Here is an 18475-nt window from a genome sequence, read left to right as displayed (position 1 = left end):
ACCACCGCCACCACCACCACACCATCACCACCACAACCAGCAACTACCACCATCACCATCACTCCCATCACCACCACCATCACTACCACCATCACCATCACAACCATCACCATCACAACCATCACCACCATCACCATCACTACAACCACCACCACACCATCACCACCATCACAACCAGCAATTACCACCATCACCATCATCACCACTACCATCACTATCACCACCACCATCACAACCACCACCACCACCACAATCACCAGCACCAGCACCACCAACACCATGACAACCATCACTATCACCATCACTACTATCATCATCACAACCAGCATTACCACCATCACGATCATCACCACCACCATCACTACCATCACTATCACCACCACCATCACAACCACTACTACCACTATCACCACCACCAGCACCACAATCACCAGCACCAGCAACACCATGACAACCATCACTATCACCATCACTACTATCATCACCACCAGCACCACCAGCACCACCATCACTACCATCACCACCACCACAATCATCACCACCACCACCATCATCACTATCACCACAATCACCAGCACCATTACCACCATCATCACCATAAACACCACCACCAGGACCACCATCACCACCACCACCAGCACCCCTTGGGGACTGAGGTCCACCCAGGTGGAGAGTAGAGGGCACAGGGCTGAGCCTCAGGGGCTCTGACATGACCCTGATGTGCTGCATGACCTTGGGCACGTCATGTTCTCTCTCTGGGTCCCCACTTCCTCATGGGGACCACAGAACAATCCCTGCCGGCAGCTCACAGGGCACAGGGATGGCCAAGAGAGCTCACCAAGGGAGATGCTTTGAAAACTGTCGGCAGAAAACCTCCTCAGAACTCAGGACATCAGAGCTGAGTTCAGAGGCCCTGAACCCAATTCCCCAGATGTTTTGTGAAATCAAGGCCCTAGGGGAAGGCAGGTCCCAGGAAGAGGAAACACCATGGTCCCCCTAGAGCCCAGTGGATGCTGTCCCGTCAGGCAGGACAGTGGAGGGCTCCTGCCACTACTCACAACCCGGTCACTGTCTCCAGGAAAGCTCAGCCACCCTTCCCCCGCCAGCCACATCGACCTCCCAGTGCCCGATCTTGGGCAGCAGCCAGGCAGTCAGTTCCGATTATCGGCTGACATCGTGCTGCCTGCAGAGTCCCCACTCAGCTCCATGGGCAGTGAGTGACCTTGAGTCCTTGCTCCCTGTTCCACACTTCTACTCAATGGGACAGGAACAGATAGCGGGGAGTGCCTGGAGGCGCGTCCACACACTCAACAGGCATGTTACTGCTCAAACATGAGCTCTCCTCCACATCTCGCCACACCTGCCCAGGTGGCCTCAAAAACCCACTGGCCACAATCAGAATGGAGAGCAGGCTGGGAGCCCTGTGGCCTTGGGGAAAGGGAATTTGGGGTGGAGAGTGAGCAGGGATTTGGGGCCTTAAGGCCTGACGGGGGGTCTGGGGAAGGCTGTGGCCTGGCCTGCAGGCCTGAGGGTAGACAAGGAAGCCAGGAAGCGCAGGCAGAGGGGGCACACACAGCTGGGGAGGGAACTCAGGCTGGCATTGCCAGGGAACACGTTCAGGGGAGGGACAGCAGGAACCGGGCCCCACTCCCTGTGTTTGTGCAGCATGGACATAGCATGAGTGTGTGGGGTGGCCTCAGGAACCTGTGGAGGCCTTGGAGGGGCCACAGCAGGGCTGGGTCTGTGGCAAAGGCGGAGGTGACTGGGAAGGTGAGGACAAAGGGAGGGAGGGGCTCCCGCGACCCCACCCGTGACCTCGAGGGGAAGAGGCGTGGGACGCAGGAGCCATGGCCGCCCGTGCCCAGCACCTGCGCGGCACCCACCTCCACACGGACACGTAGATGATGACCAGCATGAGCAGGGTGAGAGAGGACACGCCACAGCCCACGATGAGCGTCACGGACGGCAGAGTCGCCTTCTCCATGTTCTGCGGGGAGCGGGAAGAGACCGCGGGGAGTGAGGCAGCCCGCACGCCTACTAGGCAGACCCAAAGACTGAGGCCTGAGAGCCCGCAGCCCTGGGTCACACCCCCAGCGTCCAACCCAGCCCCTCCTCCACCTCCCCGCCCGCCCCCTGCAGAGGAGGGGTTTCCTCTCCAGCCCAGGCCCTCGAGAACTCCCTTTCAGGGCTGTGCTCCGTGAGGATGGGCCCTTTGCCCATGCCCCACAGTCATAAGCCAAGCCCGATGGCAGATAAGCCTTTGCCGCCATCATGGCAGGCGCCAGCCCCGCACTGCAGACGGGCCAGGGAGGTGCCAGGTCCAGGCCCACCCACACACACAGTCCTCTCAGGCCCAGGCTTTGAGAAACCCAGGGGCAGCAGCCACTTTGGCTCTGGCCCACCCCATCCGAGATGCCATCCAGCCAGGCCCTGACACCCCACACCCACCCGTCCCTCCACAGCCCCAACACAACCCAACCAGCTTCCTTGCACCGAAGCCCTCCCCCCCACCCCCCCTCTCTGCTTCACAGGTGACTCTGTGTCACCTCCATAGCCCCTCAGTCCCCTGCAGCCTCTAGGCCCAGCCGCCAGCCCTGGCCCCAGTCTGCCCCACCTCTAGCCCTGCCCGGTGAGCTCTTCTCCAGCCACGGCAGGGTTGGGGAGGTTATCCGCGCACTGGAGGGCACCTCTGCCCTGCTCAGAGGCAGGAGAGTATGGGAGCTGGGGTGTCATCCAGGTGCTGGCGTGACCCGAATAAAGTGGGCCCTTCCTCCTCACCACCTGGGGGGTAGTTTAGGTGACTGCCCCTCCCTAGGGAGGGCCCCCATTCCTCACTGACTCTTCTGCCCTGGGCATTGTCCAAATGCCCCACCCAGCTCTGCAAAGGCCACTGGACTGGCCCTGGCCCTGCCCCTGGCCAGCCTGCCTTTCCTGAAGAGAATGACCCTAGCCCCCGAGGCCCCCTGGGTCCCCTCAGGGCTCTTCCCCAGCGGTGCCCCCAGAAGACTCTTCCCCACTTCACATGACTGTGCCTCTGGCCACTGCACTCAGCTCATCCCCTCCTCAAAAGGGCCTGGGCCGGTGACAGATCCCGTCGTTCCTGACTCCGTGGCCCTGCACAGCCCCAGTACGCCAGGCCTGAGGACAGACAGGGAAGTCGGGTGGCTGAAGGGCATGCACAGGTGGGGAGGGGCCTCAGGCTGGCATCGCTTCTGTGTGGATGAATTCACCCTGAGCAACTGCTCAACCCATGGCCCGAGTCATAAGCCAGGCCGAACCACCATGCCTGAGGCTTGCTGGCACACGGCAGGTGGGTGTATGCCTCGGGGGCATGAACAAAGGCTCCCTGCACACAGAGCTTCCAGACGACTGGAGAATTCAGGAGAAAGGGGGTGCAGTCCGTCTCCAGGCCCTCGGAAGGAGGCAGAGGTGGTCAACTGGGCAGGAAGGCGAGGCCTGGGGAGAAGGGGGCGATTCGGGGACCCCTCACCCTGAAGGGGACGTCTTCCTGGCCCCCGCCCCAAGTCTGCTGACCCTGGCACGTTGCACTGTCTCCTAAAGCCCCGCGCAGCCCTTCTTGCCCCTCAAAGTGCTCAATGTCCCCTGAGCCAGCCCAGCTGCCCTGCGGCCCCACTCACCCCAGCCTGGGCTCCCCCTTCCCCTCAGTCCCCACACTGCTCTGTGCCCTCCATCATGAACATACTGCTCCTGCAGCCTGTACTGCCCTTCTCTGCGTTGCCTCCTCCAGGCAGCCTTCCCTGCCTCCCAGGCCCTGCTGGCATCCCCCTGATCCAGTCCAAAGCTAGATGTGGCTACTATCCCCACAGCCGAGTGTCCTCCATGTCCCCGAGCCCCCGAGGGCCCTGCCCAGCAGAGATGCTCAGTCGACATCATGAGCCAGATGAATGAAGATGGGGAAGGCAGAATCCTGAAAAACGGGGGAACTTGTCCAAGATCACCAGGTGGCACAGCAGAGGGTCCGGCTCAAACACAAACCTTGGTTTCCAGACTCAGAGCAGGGCCCTGGGGATCGGGGGCTCAGCATCTTTGCCAGGACTCCTGGCTCAGCCTAGCTCGCCTCTGCCCTGGCTGGGTAACCTCAGGGTCCCACCTGCCCCAGCCTTGTTCTCTGCGGGCTGCCTCACTGCCATCTCCCTGGGCCAACCCCGTCCTCCTGCCCTCCTGGGCATGGCTGCCCCAGCTCCCAGCAGTCTGCACTTCTGCCTCCATGAAGCCAGCCGCCTGCTGGTCTGCGAGGCCGAGGGCTGCAGCAGCCTTACCTGAATCAGAGTGTGATGGTGGAGCCCTGGGGAGTGCCATTCGAAGCCCCTGTCTGGTGAGGGTCTTGCCCTTCCAGGACTCCCTATCCCCCACACCCCCTTGCTCCTCCCACCCCTAGCTCCTCCGAACGCCACTCCAGGCCAAAATGAGGCCTAAGTTCGCCCACTTGAGGCTCTGTCCTTGGGATGGTACAGGCCACACCCCTGATGTGCACAGACACACGCACCTGGGGCCCACACACACACATCTGGGGCCTCCCGACACACACCTGGGGCCCGCACACATGCACGCACCTGGGGCCTGCACAGACACATGACTGATACCTCCCACACCTGGCACTTGCCTCCAGGGCCAAGCTGTGCTGCCCAAGCATGCCAGGTGCCACAGCTCCAGCTGTGCCTCCCCGGAATGAGAGTCGCCTTCTCTTCGTGTGCAGAAGTACTTCCAACCCACTAGGCTTTCAAAAGCCACTGCCTCCAGACAGGCCCCTTGAACTACCCCAGGTAGCGTTGCTCACCTCAGTTGTCTAAACTACGCTCTGGGAGGGCAAGATGGGGATGGTGATGCTGTGCCCGGCAGGGAGCTCTGCTCAGCACCACTCCTGCATGCCACAGCCTGGAGCTCAGGCCTCAAACCGGTGGCCCTCTGGGATTGAAGTCCCATCACCCGATCACCCAGTAATTCTCCCATCAAAACTCACCCACCAGCTCTCCCCCCGGCCCGCCTGATCCCTCCCAGCCTGGCCCATCAGTCACCAGTAATTTTACCAGTGCAGAGCTGAGGCCCAGGGCCAGGAGGCCAGCTGGATAGGGGCAGGTGGGAGACAGGGTGACCCCAGTAAATATTTCCAAGACACTGTGCTGGCCTGAGGCCGGCCGGCCACGAAGATCACAGGCGGCCGAGGAAGTGTCTTGCGCCTGCTCTGAGGCTGGCTCGGGCCCAGGCCTCTGTGGCCATCTGCTTCCGCCTGCCCTCGTTAGGCCTGGCAGCCGCAAGCCCGCCAGCTCTCCCACTGGTCCACCTGATCTCTCTCCTCCCTGCCTGGCTCATCGGTCACTCCTGACGGCCCTTGCTCAGCAGGTTCCAGGCGATGGAGAAGGGATGGGCGGTGGCCTGGGCAGGCCCAGGGGTCCGAGGCCTTGCTAGGAGGGGTAGACCAAGACCGGCCTCAACTCACGCCAAGGGGATGCAGAGCCAGGCTGGGCCTCTGCCGGAGACTGGCCCAAGCCAGGCACAGCTCAGCCCAGGCCCTCGCACATGCCAGGTCCCCTGCCCTGCAAGCCTTCCCTGAACTTCAGGCGCCTGGCTCTCCTCTCAGCAGAGAAGTCACCACTTCACAGAAGCCCTCCCTGCACACTAGGTCTGAACCAGCCGGCCCCTCTCACCAGCGGTTTTTCCTGGGGTGATGGAGTGTCTGCCAGTTTCCACCACATGAACTCCCACTCCCAATCTTCTCCTGAACCCAATATCCACACTATGCCCCCTAAGGACTCATTTCTACCCACAGTACCACCTTCGTCCTGCCACTGCCCCAACACCATCTATGGCTCCCAAATGCCCACAAAACTAATTCCTGTCTCTAGTCATAGACTAAACCCTGAACCCCATCATACACTGACCCCGACCCAGATCATACCCGAGCCCCAATTCTCATCACACCCTGGGCCCTGAACCCAGCCTCACACTAAACCCTGACCCAAATATATTCTGAGCCTTGATCTCAGTCATACTCTAAGCCCTGATCCCGGTCACATCCTGAGCCCTGAGCCCAGTCACACCCTGAGCCTTGATCCCAGTCAGGCTGTGAGTCTTGATCTTGGGCACACACTGAGCTGATTCAGGTCACGTGCTGAAACCTGACCATGATCACACCCTGAAACCTGACCCTGGTCATACACTGAGCCCGAACCTGGTTGCAAATGAACTGTGACCCTAGTCACAACCTTCCAATACAGTCTGAAGCACATCACAGAAGTAATACCAACAACAACTGTCCTTTTCAGACTGTTTACTACATGCCAGACTATGTCAAGTGCCATAAATATATCACCTAGTTCAGTCCCCACCACTCCGAGACAGGTGGCATCATCCGCCTCACAGGTGTGACTCAGAGTGGTTACTCAACCTTCCGGCCGTCGTAGGCCTGCAGCGGCAGAGCCCGCATCTGCGCAGTCCGCATCTGCACCGACACCCTGGCTCCAGGCCAGCTCTAGAGGAGGACTCCTGGGTCTCATCTCCCCTTGATCTACCACCCTGGCCGGATCTCATCCCACCCTGGCTCCCAGGGTGCCCACGTACCCGCCTCTACCACCATCTCAGGCCCCTGTCCTGGTCAGCAGCCCCTGCAGGCTACTCTGAACCCCCAATGCCAGAGCCTCTGCCCACTCAGACCAGAGTCCCCATGCCCAACGTGTCCATCCAACTCCAGCAAGGCCAAGCTGGGCAGCACCCCTCTCTCTCCCTGCCCAGCCAAGCTCACTTCTGGCCACCTCCCCAGCTGCCAGCTGGGCTCACATTCCTCACTCCTGCTGGGACCCCTGGGTAGCCAAGCCCGACTGTTCTCTTATTCCCAGCCTGCCATCAGTCCATTCTGTACCTGGCTCCTGGAGGAAGCTCAGGCTTCCCCCAGCCCCGCAGGCCTTGCTGGCCACCGGTCTCTCTGCCTCTCCTGCCTGCTGAGCCCACGCCTGTACCCACTTCCCCGCAGCTTCATGCCTTCCTCATCCTGCAATGGCTGCTACTCACCCTACAATGCTCGGCTGGCAAACTCCTGCACATCCCTCAGGATCCCACTCCAAGCCTCAGCCCCGTGCACTTCTCCCCCACTACATTCAGGAGGAGAGGAGGCTGTGGCCATGCACCCAGAGCCCACCCACAGCCTTCCTCCTTTCCACCTGGGCGGCTGCAGACCTCTGTGTGCACACACCTGCTTCCCATGTCAGCCCACCCCATATCCACCCCAGCCCACAGCCCTCAGAGGGGTCAGCACGGTGGACACAGGAACACGCCAGGGACAGGCTGCACCCAGAGGGCAGTCTCCCTTCACTCTCGGCCTCTCCCTGCCCAGCATCAAAGGCACCAGCCCTTGCTGGAGCTGTGGTGTGGAAAGGAGAGGAAGACCCCAAGGGGCTCTGGTGCCAGGGAGTACCTGCTGGAGGTTGCAGCCACCCTGGCTTCTTCCTGGCACTCCGGCTCTCAGCTCACACCCCTGCTGCTGCCCAGAGCCCAAACTGAGCCACATAGTCTGCCCTTGTGGCAGAGCCAACCACCCTCCCATCGCACAGATGAGGACACTGAGGCTCCCAGGGTCCAGGCAGCCTGCCCTCAGTCCCGTGGCTCTGTGGACACTGTCAGCCCCTGTGCCCTGGCCTCAAGTGTCCTGTCTGGGATGGGGGACAGGGCACCCAACATGCCTGCTGGCATCCTGCCCTGTGAACACCAGCGTGGGAGGGGTGGGCTAACACTAGAAGCTTCCCCCGACAGCAGCCGCAAACCCCCTGCCAAACAAGGCCCAGGACTGTGCATCTGGCTGCCTCCACCCCCGCCCCCCGCTGCCAGCCCACAGAGAGGCCACTTCCTCCTCCTCATACACTGGGGTACATAGTGGGGCTCCTCCTGGAAAGGCCCCTCGGCATCAAGTCCCCCACTGCTGAAATTTCAGGAGCACCTCCTTCGGCCCATGTACCCGCCCCTCTCTGAACAAGTTCCCTAAGCCAGGCCCACTCAGGAGCTCAGCCTGGTGACCGACTGGGAGGCCACCGCCTGGGGACTGCCCCATTCCTGGGACTCTCTCCGAGTCATCTGTGTCCCACCTCACAGCCGGTCCTGGGCAGTCCAGGTCCCCTCCCTTCTACAGGTGAGGAAACTGAGGCTCAGAGGGACTTAAGGCAGAGGCAGCCCAGGGTCACAATGTGTCAGAGGCAAGCCTGTGTTTCCAGACTCCAACACTGACCTGCTGCAGGCCTGACACTGGGCTGGGAGAAGGGGCAGACGGGGCACACAGCACACCAGGGTCCCTCCTGCCCAGGTCCTCCTCGAACACCCACAGGAAGAGCAACACCCGGAGACCAGAGGCTGGGCCGTGTCTTGCCTGGTCCAGCCTCGCAGGGGCCCAAAAAGGCCACCCAGTGAAAGCCATAATGTCTGTGGCCTTCTACACAGAAGGCCGCCTCTTCCAGGGAGCCTCTGGGATGGCCCTTCGGACTGCTGCCTGCTGGGCTGTCTGCAGAACCAGCAGCATCAACAGTCTCGCTTGAGGGGACAGCCCGAGCAGGGGTGCACCAGGGTTAGGGACACAGACCCCTGTCCAGCCCAGACTCATCCAAGACCTTGAGTAAGGCCCTCTCTCTGGGCCTCAGTTTCCCTGTCTGTCAACGGAAGATTTTACTGGCAATGGCCTCGAGGGTCCCGTCTGGCTCTGACACTGTGGGAGACCCCAGCTGCCAACATTACCTGCCCTCCACTTTCCAGAGAACACAGCTGGGAGGCCGAAGTGTCCTCCAAGAGGCTGGGCGCTACCTTCTACATCGAACCCAGGGTTCCCCAAGGGTCAGCAATGCCATCTCCAACACCCAGGAAGGACAGGCCCCCTCCGAGGGCATCCTCCACCCCTACGGCCCCCGAGGCTTCCACACGAGGTCTGGGCGGAGGTACCTGGTGAGCATACTCCCAAGGCTCTTTCCTGCTCTGTGGGCTGTCGTGGGCCTGGGCCTGGGCTCCAGCAGAGGGCTGCGGCCCACCTCAGGCCAGGGGGTGCAACTTGGCCGGCCCGAAGCAGGAGAGCCCACCCACCCCAGCGAGCTGCGCCCAGCACCCAGGGCCCCTGCCAGCAGCTGGCCCCAGATGCCGTCTCCATAGAAACCGGCAACCCCCACAAGAATCACAGGAACAAAAAGGAGGCCCCGAGGTGCTGAGGCCTGGGGGGCGGTGGATCTGGGCCAGGGCCCCTGCCTGGGGCCACCGCCACCTCCACGGACCAGGCTCTACTTGGGGTGGGTCGAAGGGCTCTGCCAAGGCGGCAGCTCCTCCTCCTCCCTCTCCCTGGCAGGCGGGGAGGACCAAGGGAAGGGGTAGCCCCTCCACAGGCGACGCCTCCCAGCCCCCCGGCTCAGAACCCAGCCTCTCCCCAGGCCTAGGCTCCCTCGGAGATCCCGGGCCTCCAGGCCAGGAGAGATGGGACCCACCCATCAGTCACTTTCCAGGGGTCCGGCTCCTCCCAGACCCGTCCCCAACTCCACACTGTCACCCGCTCCCTCGGCGCCCACCCACCCTCTCCAGAGGCGCATGGACCCCGCCGCCCGGGCCAGGCCACGGCGGCTGCGGGGTGCAGCGACCCCTCCGGGACAGGACGGGTGCGGGCCCTCCCCACCCGCAGGCCCGCCGGCAGCCCCCGCCCGAGCCCCTTCCCGCGCCCCTGCCCGGCGCCCCTCCCGCCGGCCCGGCCGGGGTCTCACCGCGTCGGCGCTGAGCTGGGCTAAGATGGCGAAGGTGGAGAGTCGGTCACAGAGGCAGCGCGTCCGGAGGGCGTCGAGGGGCACCGTGCGGCAGCCGCGCCACGACCAGGGCCCGAGCTGCGGGGGGGCGGAGGAGGAGGGTCTGGGGGCGGGCGGGACACGGAAGGAAGACAGGCGGAGCGTCAGCGGCGGCGGGGACGCGGGCGCCCCGGCCCCCGAGCGGCGGCTCCGCGCCCCGGCCCCGGCCCGGGTCCGCCGCCCCGCACCTGCGCCCGCAGCCGCGCGCCCGCCCGCCCGCCGCCGCCAGGCCCCGCGGCCCGGGCGCCCATGCCGCGCTCTGCGCCCGCCGCCGCCGCCGCCGCCGCCGCCGCCGAGAGCCGCGGAGCGCAGCCCGAGGGAGCGCCGGGCGGGGGAGCCAAGCGAGCGGGGGCGGGGCGGGGCGGGGGGCGAGAGCTGGCCCGGGGCCCGGCAGCCGCCCGCCCCGCGCCCCCGCCGCCCCCAGCTCCTCCGGGGCCCGCGCCCCCGGCCCGCGCGGGAGGGAGGGGCAGGCCCGGAGGGGCGCGTGGGCGCACGTGGAGCGGGGAGGGTGCGAGCCGGGTGTGGCCTGGGGGCGCGGGGCGGGTAGAAGCGCGGCGAGGGGCAGCTCCGGAGCTCTCCGGCCCCGCGGCCCAGGGAGCCAGCTGGAGCTGACGACCTTGGGACCGCTCCATCCCCCACAGCCACCTCCCCCGGGCCTCATCACCCCTGGTGGCTGCGGCTCATCTCCTGGGACAGACACAGTCTTCCCCGCGGGGAGGTTTGCCGCTGGAAACTTCCCTCTGCGGTCTGACCCAGCCGCCCGCTGTCTACGGGCCGCGACTGCCCCGGTTTTCATCTAAGCACGCATTTAAGCACAGGACTTGTTACTTAGGGCACCAGGGACTGACCTGCTCTGCAAACCCCTCCTCCTCCTCTCCACCCCCAACCTCCTCCTCCTATTCTTCCTCCTCCACCTCCTCCTCTTCCTCCTCCGCCTCCTCTTCCTCCTCCTCCTGCTTTGGAGCCGAATTCCCCCACCTTTCAAGGCAGCCCTCCTGTCCGGAAGCCACCGTGTCTCTCCTTCACAGACCTGGCCCTGGAGCCGGGCCTGCCTTCCTACCTGCTGGGTCTTGGCTTCCAGAAAGTGCCCAGGGGGCCCTCTCTGAGGCTGAGTCCCCAGCCCCACCCAGGGTCCTGCCTGCCTGGTGAAGGAGGGACTCCAGGCCTCCTGAAGAGATGAGCCCCAACAGCTTGTGGGTGCAGCTCTGCAGCTGCAGGAGCCCCAGCTGCTGGTCTCCTTCCAAAGCCACGGCTGAAAAGGCCTCACCCCTCCCTAAGTAGCTGGGACCCAGCCCCTGCCCCCAGACTTCAGGAGAAAAGCCCAAGTCCAGGGTCTTCCTATGGTCTGCCCTAGAGCCTTCATGCTGCAGTTTTACCCCATTCCCCGCCCAGGAATGAGTGCGGCAAGGTGCCTTGCACCTCACCTCTTCCATCCCACCCCCACTGTACCAACGGGGGACTGAGGCTAGGAGCCAGAAGGAACCTGCCCCCGTGACCTGTGGACTGGCGCTCTCTCCAGCCTGCTATCCCTAGAGGAGCCTGCAGAGCCGCCCACACACGCAGCCCTGACCCCGCACACACAAAAATCCTGGGCGAGCCGCCTCTGATCAGACACCTGGCTTTGAACTGTGCCTCGGCTGTGTCCTAGCTATGTGACCTTGGGGAGTTACCTATATCACCTATTGCTTCAGTCTCCTCCTCTTTAAAATGGGGGTGGGGGTGTCCAGAGGGAAGCACCCAGTCCCCTCTGGACAGTGCCGAGCGGCACAGGGCCGGGCTCAGAGCATGCATGGGGGGGTAACCAGTGCCCATGTCTGATAACCCAGAGCAGCCTCTATTGAATTGGGGCTGTAGCTCAATCTCCTTCAGCAGCAGCACTTCCTGAGATTTGGGCCCAGGGGAGAAGGGACATGCAGTGAGCTGGCCGGCCAGGGAGACCCCTGAGAATGCCCTCAGCATGTGCTTTTATTTCTTGCATCTTCTCCGCCTCCTGGGGGAAGGACCTGCTCCTGTTTTACAGGGAAGGAAAACTGTGGCGGAGATCACAGACAAGGCAAAGCTGAGAGGAGGCCTGGGAGCCGGCCTCAGGCTCTGCAGGGCTGGCTCTGGGCTGTGTGGCCCCGGGAAGACCCCTCCCCTCTCAAGTGCAGTGTGAGGCCAGGTTCTTGTTTCAGGGTGCCAGGGTTTAGAAGCACGAGGCTCACTCATCTCCAGGACCCTCTGTAAAAGGAAGCCACAGAGGCACGTGGGAGCCTGGAAGGGCCCTGCAGCACCTTCCAGAGTGCAGAGGCTCAGAGGATGCCGCTGTCTGCGCCGGGGGGCCTCAGCCCATGTGACCTTCACAGGCTCCAAAGGGCAGCCACCCACCACACCTACCAGCCACTGCAATGGTGGCCAGGGACCCAGGCTGCTCTGCATCCCTAACACAGGATGGCCCCAAAATCACAGACCTGGGGTAGAGACCCTTACACCCTCTCCCTGAGCAGAGTGCAGATCCTGGTAACCACACAATAGAATCCAGGCCCCAGGTGGGCTTTAGGGCTATGGAGGGAACAGGAAAGGGAGTATGGGGTCCCTGGAAAGTCCTGGTGCTCCAAGTGACACCCCAGATCCTACATCCTGACCAGAGGGTTTTCCAAGGTCTCATTCAGGTGCACAAGGAACATCCACTCACCACCTGTGTCCATCCCCCACACCCTCCAGGGCAGAAGGCCACTGTCGCCACGTTGCAGACGAGCAGGTGGGGCAGGGGCCTGAGACCCACGCTGGACACAGAGCCACTGAGCTCTGGCTGGTGGCTGTGCAGCAAGGGAAGCTTGGGTAACTCCCAGGAAGCCTGCATTGACTAAGTTTATTTCCTGGCTTGGGATGGGTCTCAGGTTGTACCTGACGGTCCCTTGCAGACCTGCAGTTCAAGTCAAGGTTCAGATGTAGGCCCTGGGTGGGAGAGGGCATGTAGCCAGACATAAAAACTGGAATCCAGACCCACTGCTGCCTTGCTGTGTGATGTTGGATAATCACTGCCTCCCTGAGCCTCCCTCTCTCACTGAGAGGGCCCATCCCTGTGCCTGGGGAAGGGTGTGCGGTTGTGGTCTACACCTGCCAGCCTTTGACCAGACACCAAGACGGCCGGCACAGTACAGACCAGAGGGCACCCCAGGAAGAATCCTGCAGACCAGACCGCTTTTCTCTGTGCAGCTGATACTGGGTTCCAGTCACAGCTCCGCTTCTCACGGGCCAGGCACAGCACAACCCAGGCCAGGCACAGCACAACCTCAGCCCTCTGCTCTGAGCAGTGGGCCCTGGAACCCAGCTGCCCACCTGCCTGAGGGTTGCTGGGAGCACTTCGAGGGTGCAGGGAGCCGGGCTGGCTGGGGCCAGCAGCCTGGCTGGTTCCCAGCCGCACTGGCCAGTCTGCAGGGCGCCAGGCTGACAGCTGCCCGCCACTGCCTGGGAGAAGACCAGCCTAGGAGCCAGCGCCCGGCCCCCAGGGCTCCTACTGTGGGTGCTGATTCGCTTATCAGCCTCTGGGGCAGGGAGAGAGATGGGCTGCTACCTACTCTGCTGAGGGTCAGGCTATGGAGGGCCCAAGAAGGCACTTGCCCCTGGCCCAGAGAGCTGGCTGGTCAGGCTGGCAGCTCTGGAAGCAGGCAGCTCCTGGCCATTCTGTAAGGGCCTGGATCCTGGGGTGGGGTTCACTGGGACCCTGCAGGCCTGCAATGCAGGTGCCCCCTCTCAGCCTCTCCACCTCCTCCTTCCTCCTGGCTCCACAGGCCTTGGCAATGTGTGTCAGGGGAACAGCTTCCCAACACGCAGCCCAGGGACAAGGACCCTCTTCTCGCCCTTCCCTGCACCTCCACGATAATGGCTTCCACTCGGTGCTAAGGGCTTTCTGGCAGTTTATCATTTGATTTCTGCAGGAACCCTTAGGCCAGCTTTGTAGATAAAGAAACCAAGGCTCAGAGAGGCAGCGATTGTTCAAGGTCACACAGCAAGGCAGCAGTGGGCCTGGAATCCAGTTTTTGTGTGTCTGGCTGTATGCCCCCTCCCACCCAGGGCCTACAACATCTCAACCTTGACTGAACTGCAAGTCTGCAAGGGACTCTCAGAGGCAACCTGAGACCCATCCGAAGCCGGGAAATAAACTCAGCCAATGCAGGTTTCCTGGGAGTTACCCAAGCCTCCCTTGCTGCACTAGACCTCAGCCAAGGACTGGCCTTTAGCAGGACAGATGGAAGGGTGGGCCCTGACCTGAGACCCTTGTGTGCATCTTAGATACATGTTGACTTTGGAAAGGTGGGAAATTTGGCCTCAGACCTCCCTCTTTCAACAATATCTCTAGGATGCATCCTCTTGTACAAGATCCTGACTTACAACAGCTGGAAGTTCCCCTGAAAGTCTGACTGAAATCCTTCCTGCTGCATGGGGCACCTGTTCCCATCTCTGCAAACAGGCCAGTCATTCCCGTCTCGCACACAGCCACTGCTCCCGCACGTGGGAGACCATTTGCCATCTCTCGTCTAAGCTACAGAAACTTGGAATATCTGGGTCACAGAGCGAGGTCCCCTCCTGAGCCCAGGCCTGAGGAATCTGGGTCAGTTACACCTGCTCCCCACCCCCACGGGTCCAGGGTGAGAGCAGGAGCTGGGGCAGTGACACCACCCAGGACCAGCTGAACAGGGCCCTGGCTATAGCAGGCCACCTTCCTGCCCAAGAGTGGGGACCTAGAGGGACCTGGGACCCTCAGACGGGAATCCCAGAGCAGGGCTGTGCCTTTCCCCTTAGATAGGGCCCCATGACAGGTCCAGCCACTGCCCACCCCTCTGCAGACCACCAGTGGCCGCCACCATCAGGACTCCTCCCACTTGGCTCCTGCCAAGGTCGCCAAGGACCTCCATGCCAAGAAACCCAAGGGACAAGTTCTGGTTCCATTTACTCCACCTCGGAGTCGCCCAGGTGCTCATCAGCACTGTGCTTGCACATGTGGCCCCAGGGGCACATTCTGGTGCATGACAGTCCCACAGGAGCCCACAGCTGCACACTAAGGCAGGGCGCACAGCCAGGATGCCTGTGTGTGAATGAATGGGGAAGGAATGAATGGGGAAGGCATGGCCAGCCCGCCACTGCTCACCTGGAGCCTTGGGTCCCCCTTCACCTCACCCACCCTGAGCTGCAGCTGCCCACCAGCAAATCCCACCAGCCTTTGTCTGAAAATGCATGGACAGCCCCACAGTGCCCACCCTCCACGGCCACTACCCGTGCCTCTGGCTACTGTGGCTGCTGCCCCTTGCCCTTCTTCGCCTGGCTTCCCAGGGTGCCAGTCATTTGAAATATGTCAGGCCACATGGCCCTCAGCTTCGAGCCTTCCAGCGGTTCCCTCTTTACCCAGAGCAAAGGCCACAGTGCTCGCAGGGCCCACAGGGACTGGCCCCAACCTCCCTCACCCAACCTCCCAACTCTCCCCTCCACCACAGTCCCGTCAGTAACCTTGGCTCCCAGCAGACCCCTCCAAACCCAGTAATGGCTGCAGCTCCCAGGCAGCCCCCAATCCAGTGTGGATCCCCACCTTACGTCGCCCTCAGCCCCAGTGCAGGGCCACAACCTTGTCCCTATGTCCTAGGGAGGGTAGCTCAGAGAAGGCCTCCCCAGCTAGCTAGTGGGGAAGGGCCTGGGCCCAGCCCTGCTCGGGCAGCCCTCACAGGCACCTCCCCTGAGCCCGGGACAGGTAGGAGGCCTTGGGAGAGCCCACCGTGGCTCCTGTGCTCTTGGGGCCCCTGCCCTGCACCCCTGGCAAGCGCCCAGATGATGCTTGTCCAGCCCGGCAGGGGGTCCAGCAGCCAGGTCTATTCTCACCCTCGGAGTTCAGCTGCCCCTCCTGTGAAGTGTGCCCAGATCCTCACCCCACACCGGTCCATGGGATGGCAGAGCACGGTGCCCGCACAGGGCCTACTCATTCACGGGACACCAGGGGACAGTGAGCCCACCTACCCACCCACCCACCAAGCCAGAGCCTTCACTGCATTCACGATGCCTCCTGCCGGCCCACGAAGCAGGTGCTATTATGGGACTGTGCGCTGTCGGGGTCCCCTTGGATTTGATGGGCTAATTCACACTCTAGTGTGAATGACTCACAGGGTGTCCTCCCACACAACAGAAAGAAGCCAGGAGTGGGCACAGCACACTGCAGTGGGGGAGTTCAGGCGCTAGGCAGGGAGTGGAAATGGTGTCTCTGCAGGCAGGGTCTTCGGCTTCTAGGCCTGGCCTCCCCAGTGCCCCTTAAACCAACACGTGGCTTGGTTACACCTGGGTACAAGCCCCTTAGTCATGCTTCATCCGTCAGGAGTGCCTGCCTCCCACCTCTGCCCATTGACTTCTCGGCCATAGATCAAGACTGGCATTGCGTCCTCCTCCAGGAAGTCTACCTGGATAACCAGACTTCTCCCCTTCCCTTCCATGAGCTCCTGGGCATTGCTCCTGACCCTCAGCCAGACCCTTCCCTACTGCTGTGCTGGGCTCCCCTCCCTGTGTTCTACCTCCCCCAGCAGCCACAGCCACCCGTGACCATCCCAGTGGGCCCTCCCTTGACCCTGGTGGCCTTGCCTGCACAGGCCAGCCCAGCAGGTAGCCCAGAAAGCACATGCCCTCTGCCGCCTCCAGGCCTTGGTCCTGGCTGGCCCCCTGGCCACAGGCCCCAGGTCCTCTGTGACTCAGCCTCTCTCTCCAGGCTCCCTGAGCCACTGCCTCCCCTAAGAAGCCTCCTTGCCTCGCCCCCCATTGCCCAGCCCCTGTCTGGCTGCCGGTCTGTGAGGATCTCCAGGGCAGGCCTGGGTCAGCTCTAGCCCCTCCCAGCTCGGGGCCTAGGGGCAATTGCCTGGGGTCCTGAGGGGATACTGGTCGCTGTGACCCATTGACTCTGGCATTTGAACACCTGCCTGACCTGGGTCTTACTGAGCCCAGCTTGCCAGATGACGCTGGAGCCTGCTCAGGCCAGGCGCACTGCCTATGGGGCTGGCTGGGCTTCTCCCAGAGCTGCCCATGTCTGAGCCTCCCTCAGCACCGACAGGTCCACAACCAGGGCCTCCAGGCCTTCTCGTGTTCCTCACAATGCAAGATGCCAATCTCCTGGCTCCCACCCGGCGCCGCCACACTGAGTCAGGGCTCCTGGCCACGGGCTACCCCTGGGCTGGAAACCCAGCCCTCCCCAGGGTCCGGCAGCTCTTCTCCTGACCTACTTACCCACCTGGGCAGAGGCACAGAGGCCCCAGGCTGTCTGCCAGGCAGAATGGGGCTCCTGAAGAGGGCAGGGTGCTGGCTGCCCAGTATGGCAGAGAAGTGACCTGGCACAGGAGGGCTGGGGTCCTGCAGGGCTGCTCAGCCTTCTGCCCCTCCCCAGCAGGAGGCTGGCACTCAGAAGCCTGCCCCGAGCCCTCTCCCCTCATGCAGACCCGCACCTGCTGCACCTGCAGCCCTGCTCTGCCTGGACTGTCACCTACCCCTGCTGGCGGGGGGCCACTGCCCAGACCTCACACCCTTTTACGCTCCAGCCATTGGTACCCAGTGGGAAGGTCAAAGGGCCAGCACAGTCCCTCACTCAGCAAGTGCCTCCCTGGCCTGGCCTGTGCCAGGCCCTGTACTGGGCACTGGGCACCCCTACGAGATCTGCCCTGGCTCTAGCAGATCCCAAACCTTCCCCCATTAGAGTCAGCCCAGCCTCATCTCCTCCCAGACCGCCATGACCTCAGAAGCGTTCCCTTGGCTCTCCTGCCCATTTCCTCACCCACCTGACCTGCTATCTGCATGGCTACTGGGCTCTGGCTCCTTAACTGTGTCATGGGCGGGTCTCACTTCCCTTTGGGGGCTTGGGCTGCAAATTCACCTAAGAGCTGGGCCTACCACCACCACGACTTGTCACCACAGCCTCCACCCTCATAGCTACTGCTGAGGCCAATCACTATTAACACCATCAACAATAAAACCAGGACCACTACTGTCACCATCGCCACCACCCCCCCATGTTGTCACCATTGCCACCACCATCCCCCATGTGTTATCAACACCATCATTACCACCAGGTCCCACCCCCACTACCAACAATACCATCAGCCGTCATCAGACCACAGTCATTATCTCAAGACACGATCATCAGCATCATGCCATCAACAATACTGTCACTACCACCACCCACTCCATCATCATCAATAACACAACCATTGCTACCACACCTTCACCACCATCGATGACACCATCAACATCATAAATACCACTCTTTCTTCCACCACATCACAACCACCACCACTACCAACCCCATCATCAGCACCAAAACCACACACTACCAACAATGCCATCCTCACTACCACCAGCCCCAGCATCATCACCACCACCCCCATCTTCACTACAACCACCACCCCATCATCAAAACCACACAATCATCAGTACCACCACCCTGTCATCACCACCACCACCTCTGCCTCCATCCTCAAAACCACACAACCATCACTGACACCACCCCACCATCACCATCATCACTGTCATCATCAAAACCACACAATCATTACCACCACCCCATCATCACCACCACCACCATCACCACCACCACCACCACCACCATCACCACCACTGTCATTAAAACCACACAACCATTACTACCACCACCCCATCATCAC

The 18475-nt window shown here is 62.2% G+C and overlaps 1 protein-coding gene across 18 annotated transcripts in view; it reads right to left on the bottom strand.

The window, feature by feature from the left end:
• ADGRB1 (adhesion G protein-coupled receptor B1) overlaps nucleotides 1-18475 on the bottom strand; it is a 97616-nt gene that overhangs the window by 25855 nt on the left and 53286 nt on the right. For 10 of the 18 annotated variants that reach the window (XM_045398774.3, XM_045398770.3, XM_065519704.2 and 7 more), the window contains 2 exons: nucleotides 9735-9876; nucleotides 1884-1987 (listed from right to left, as the gene is read on the bottom strand). In XM_045398774.3, coding sequence (XP_045254709.2) covers nucleotides 1884-1987; nucleotides 9735-9876 — 246 coding nt within the window. Of the gene's footprint in view, nucleotides 1-1883; nucleotides 1988-9734; nucleotides 9877-10000; nucleotides 10128-10476; nucleotides 10595-18475 lie in introns of those variants that run through there. The other 8 variants (XM_074000124.1, XM_074000125.1, XM_074000126.1 and 5 more) reach the window with 3 other exon arrangements.

This window comes from Macaca fascicularis, chromosome 8, assembly GCF_037993035.2.
Source record: "Macaca fascicularis isolate 582-1 chromosome 8, T2T-MFA8v1.1".
Lineage (NCBI taxonomy): Eukaryota > Metazoa > Chordata > Mammalia > Primates > Cercopithecidae > Macaca > Macaca fascicularis.
Note: the sequence above shows the minus strand (reverse complement) of the source record. Positions and strands in the feature narration are given on the sequence as shown.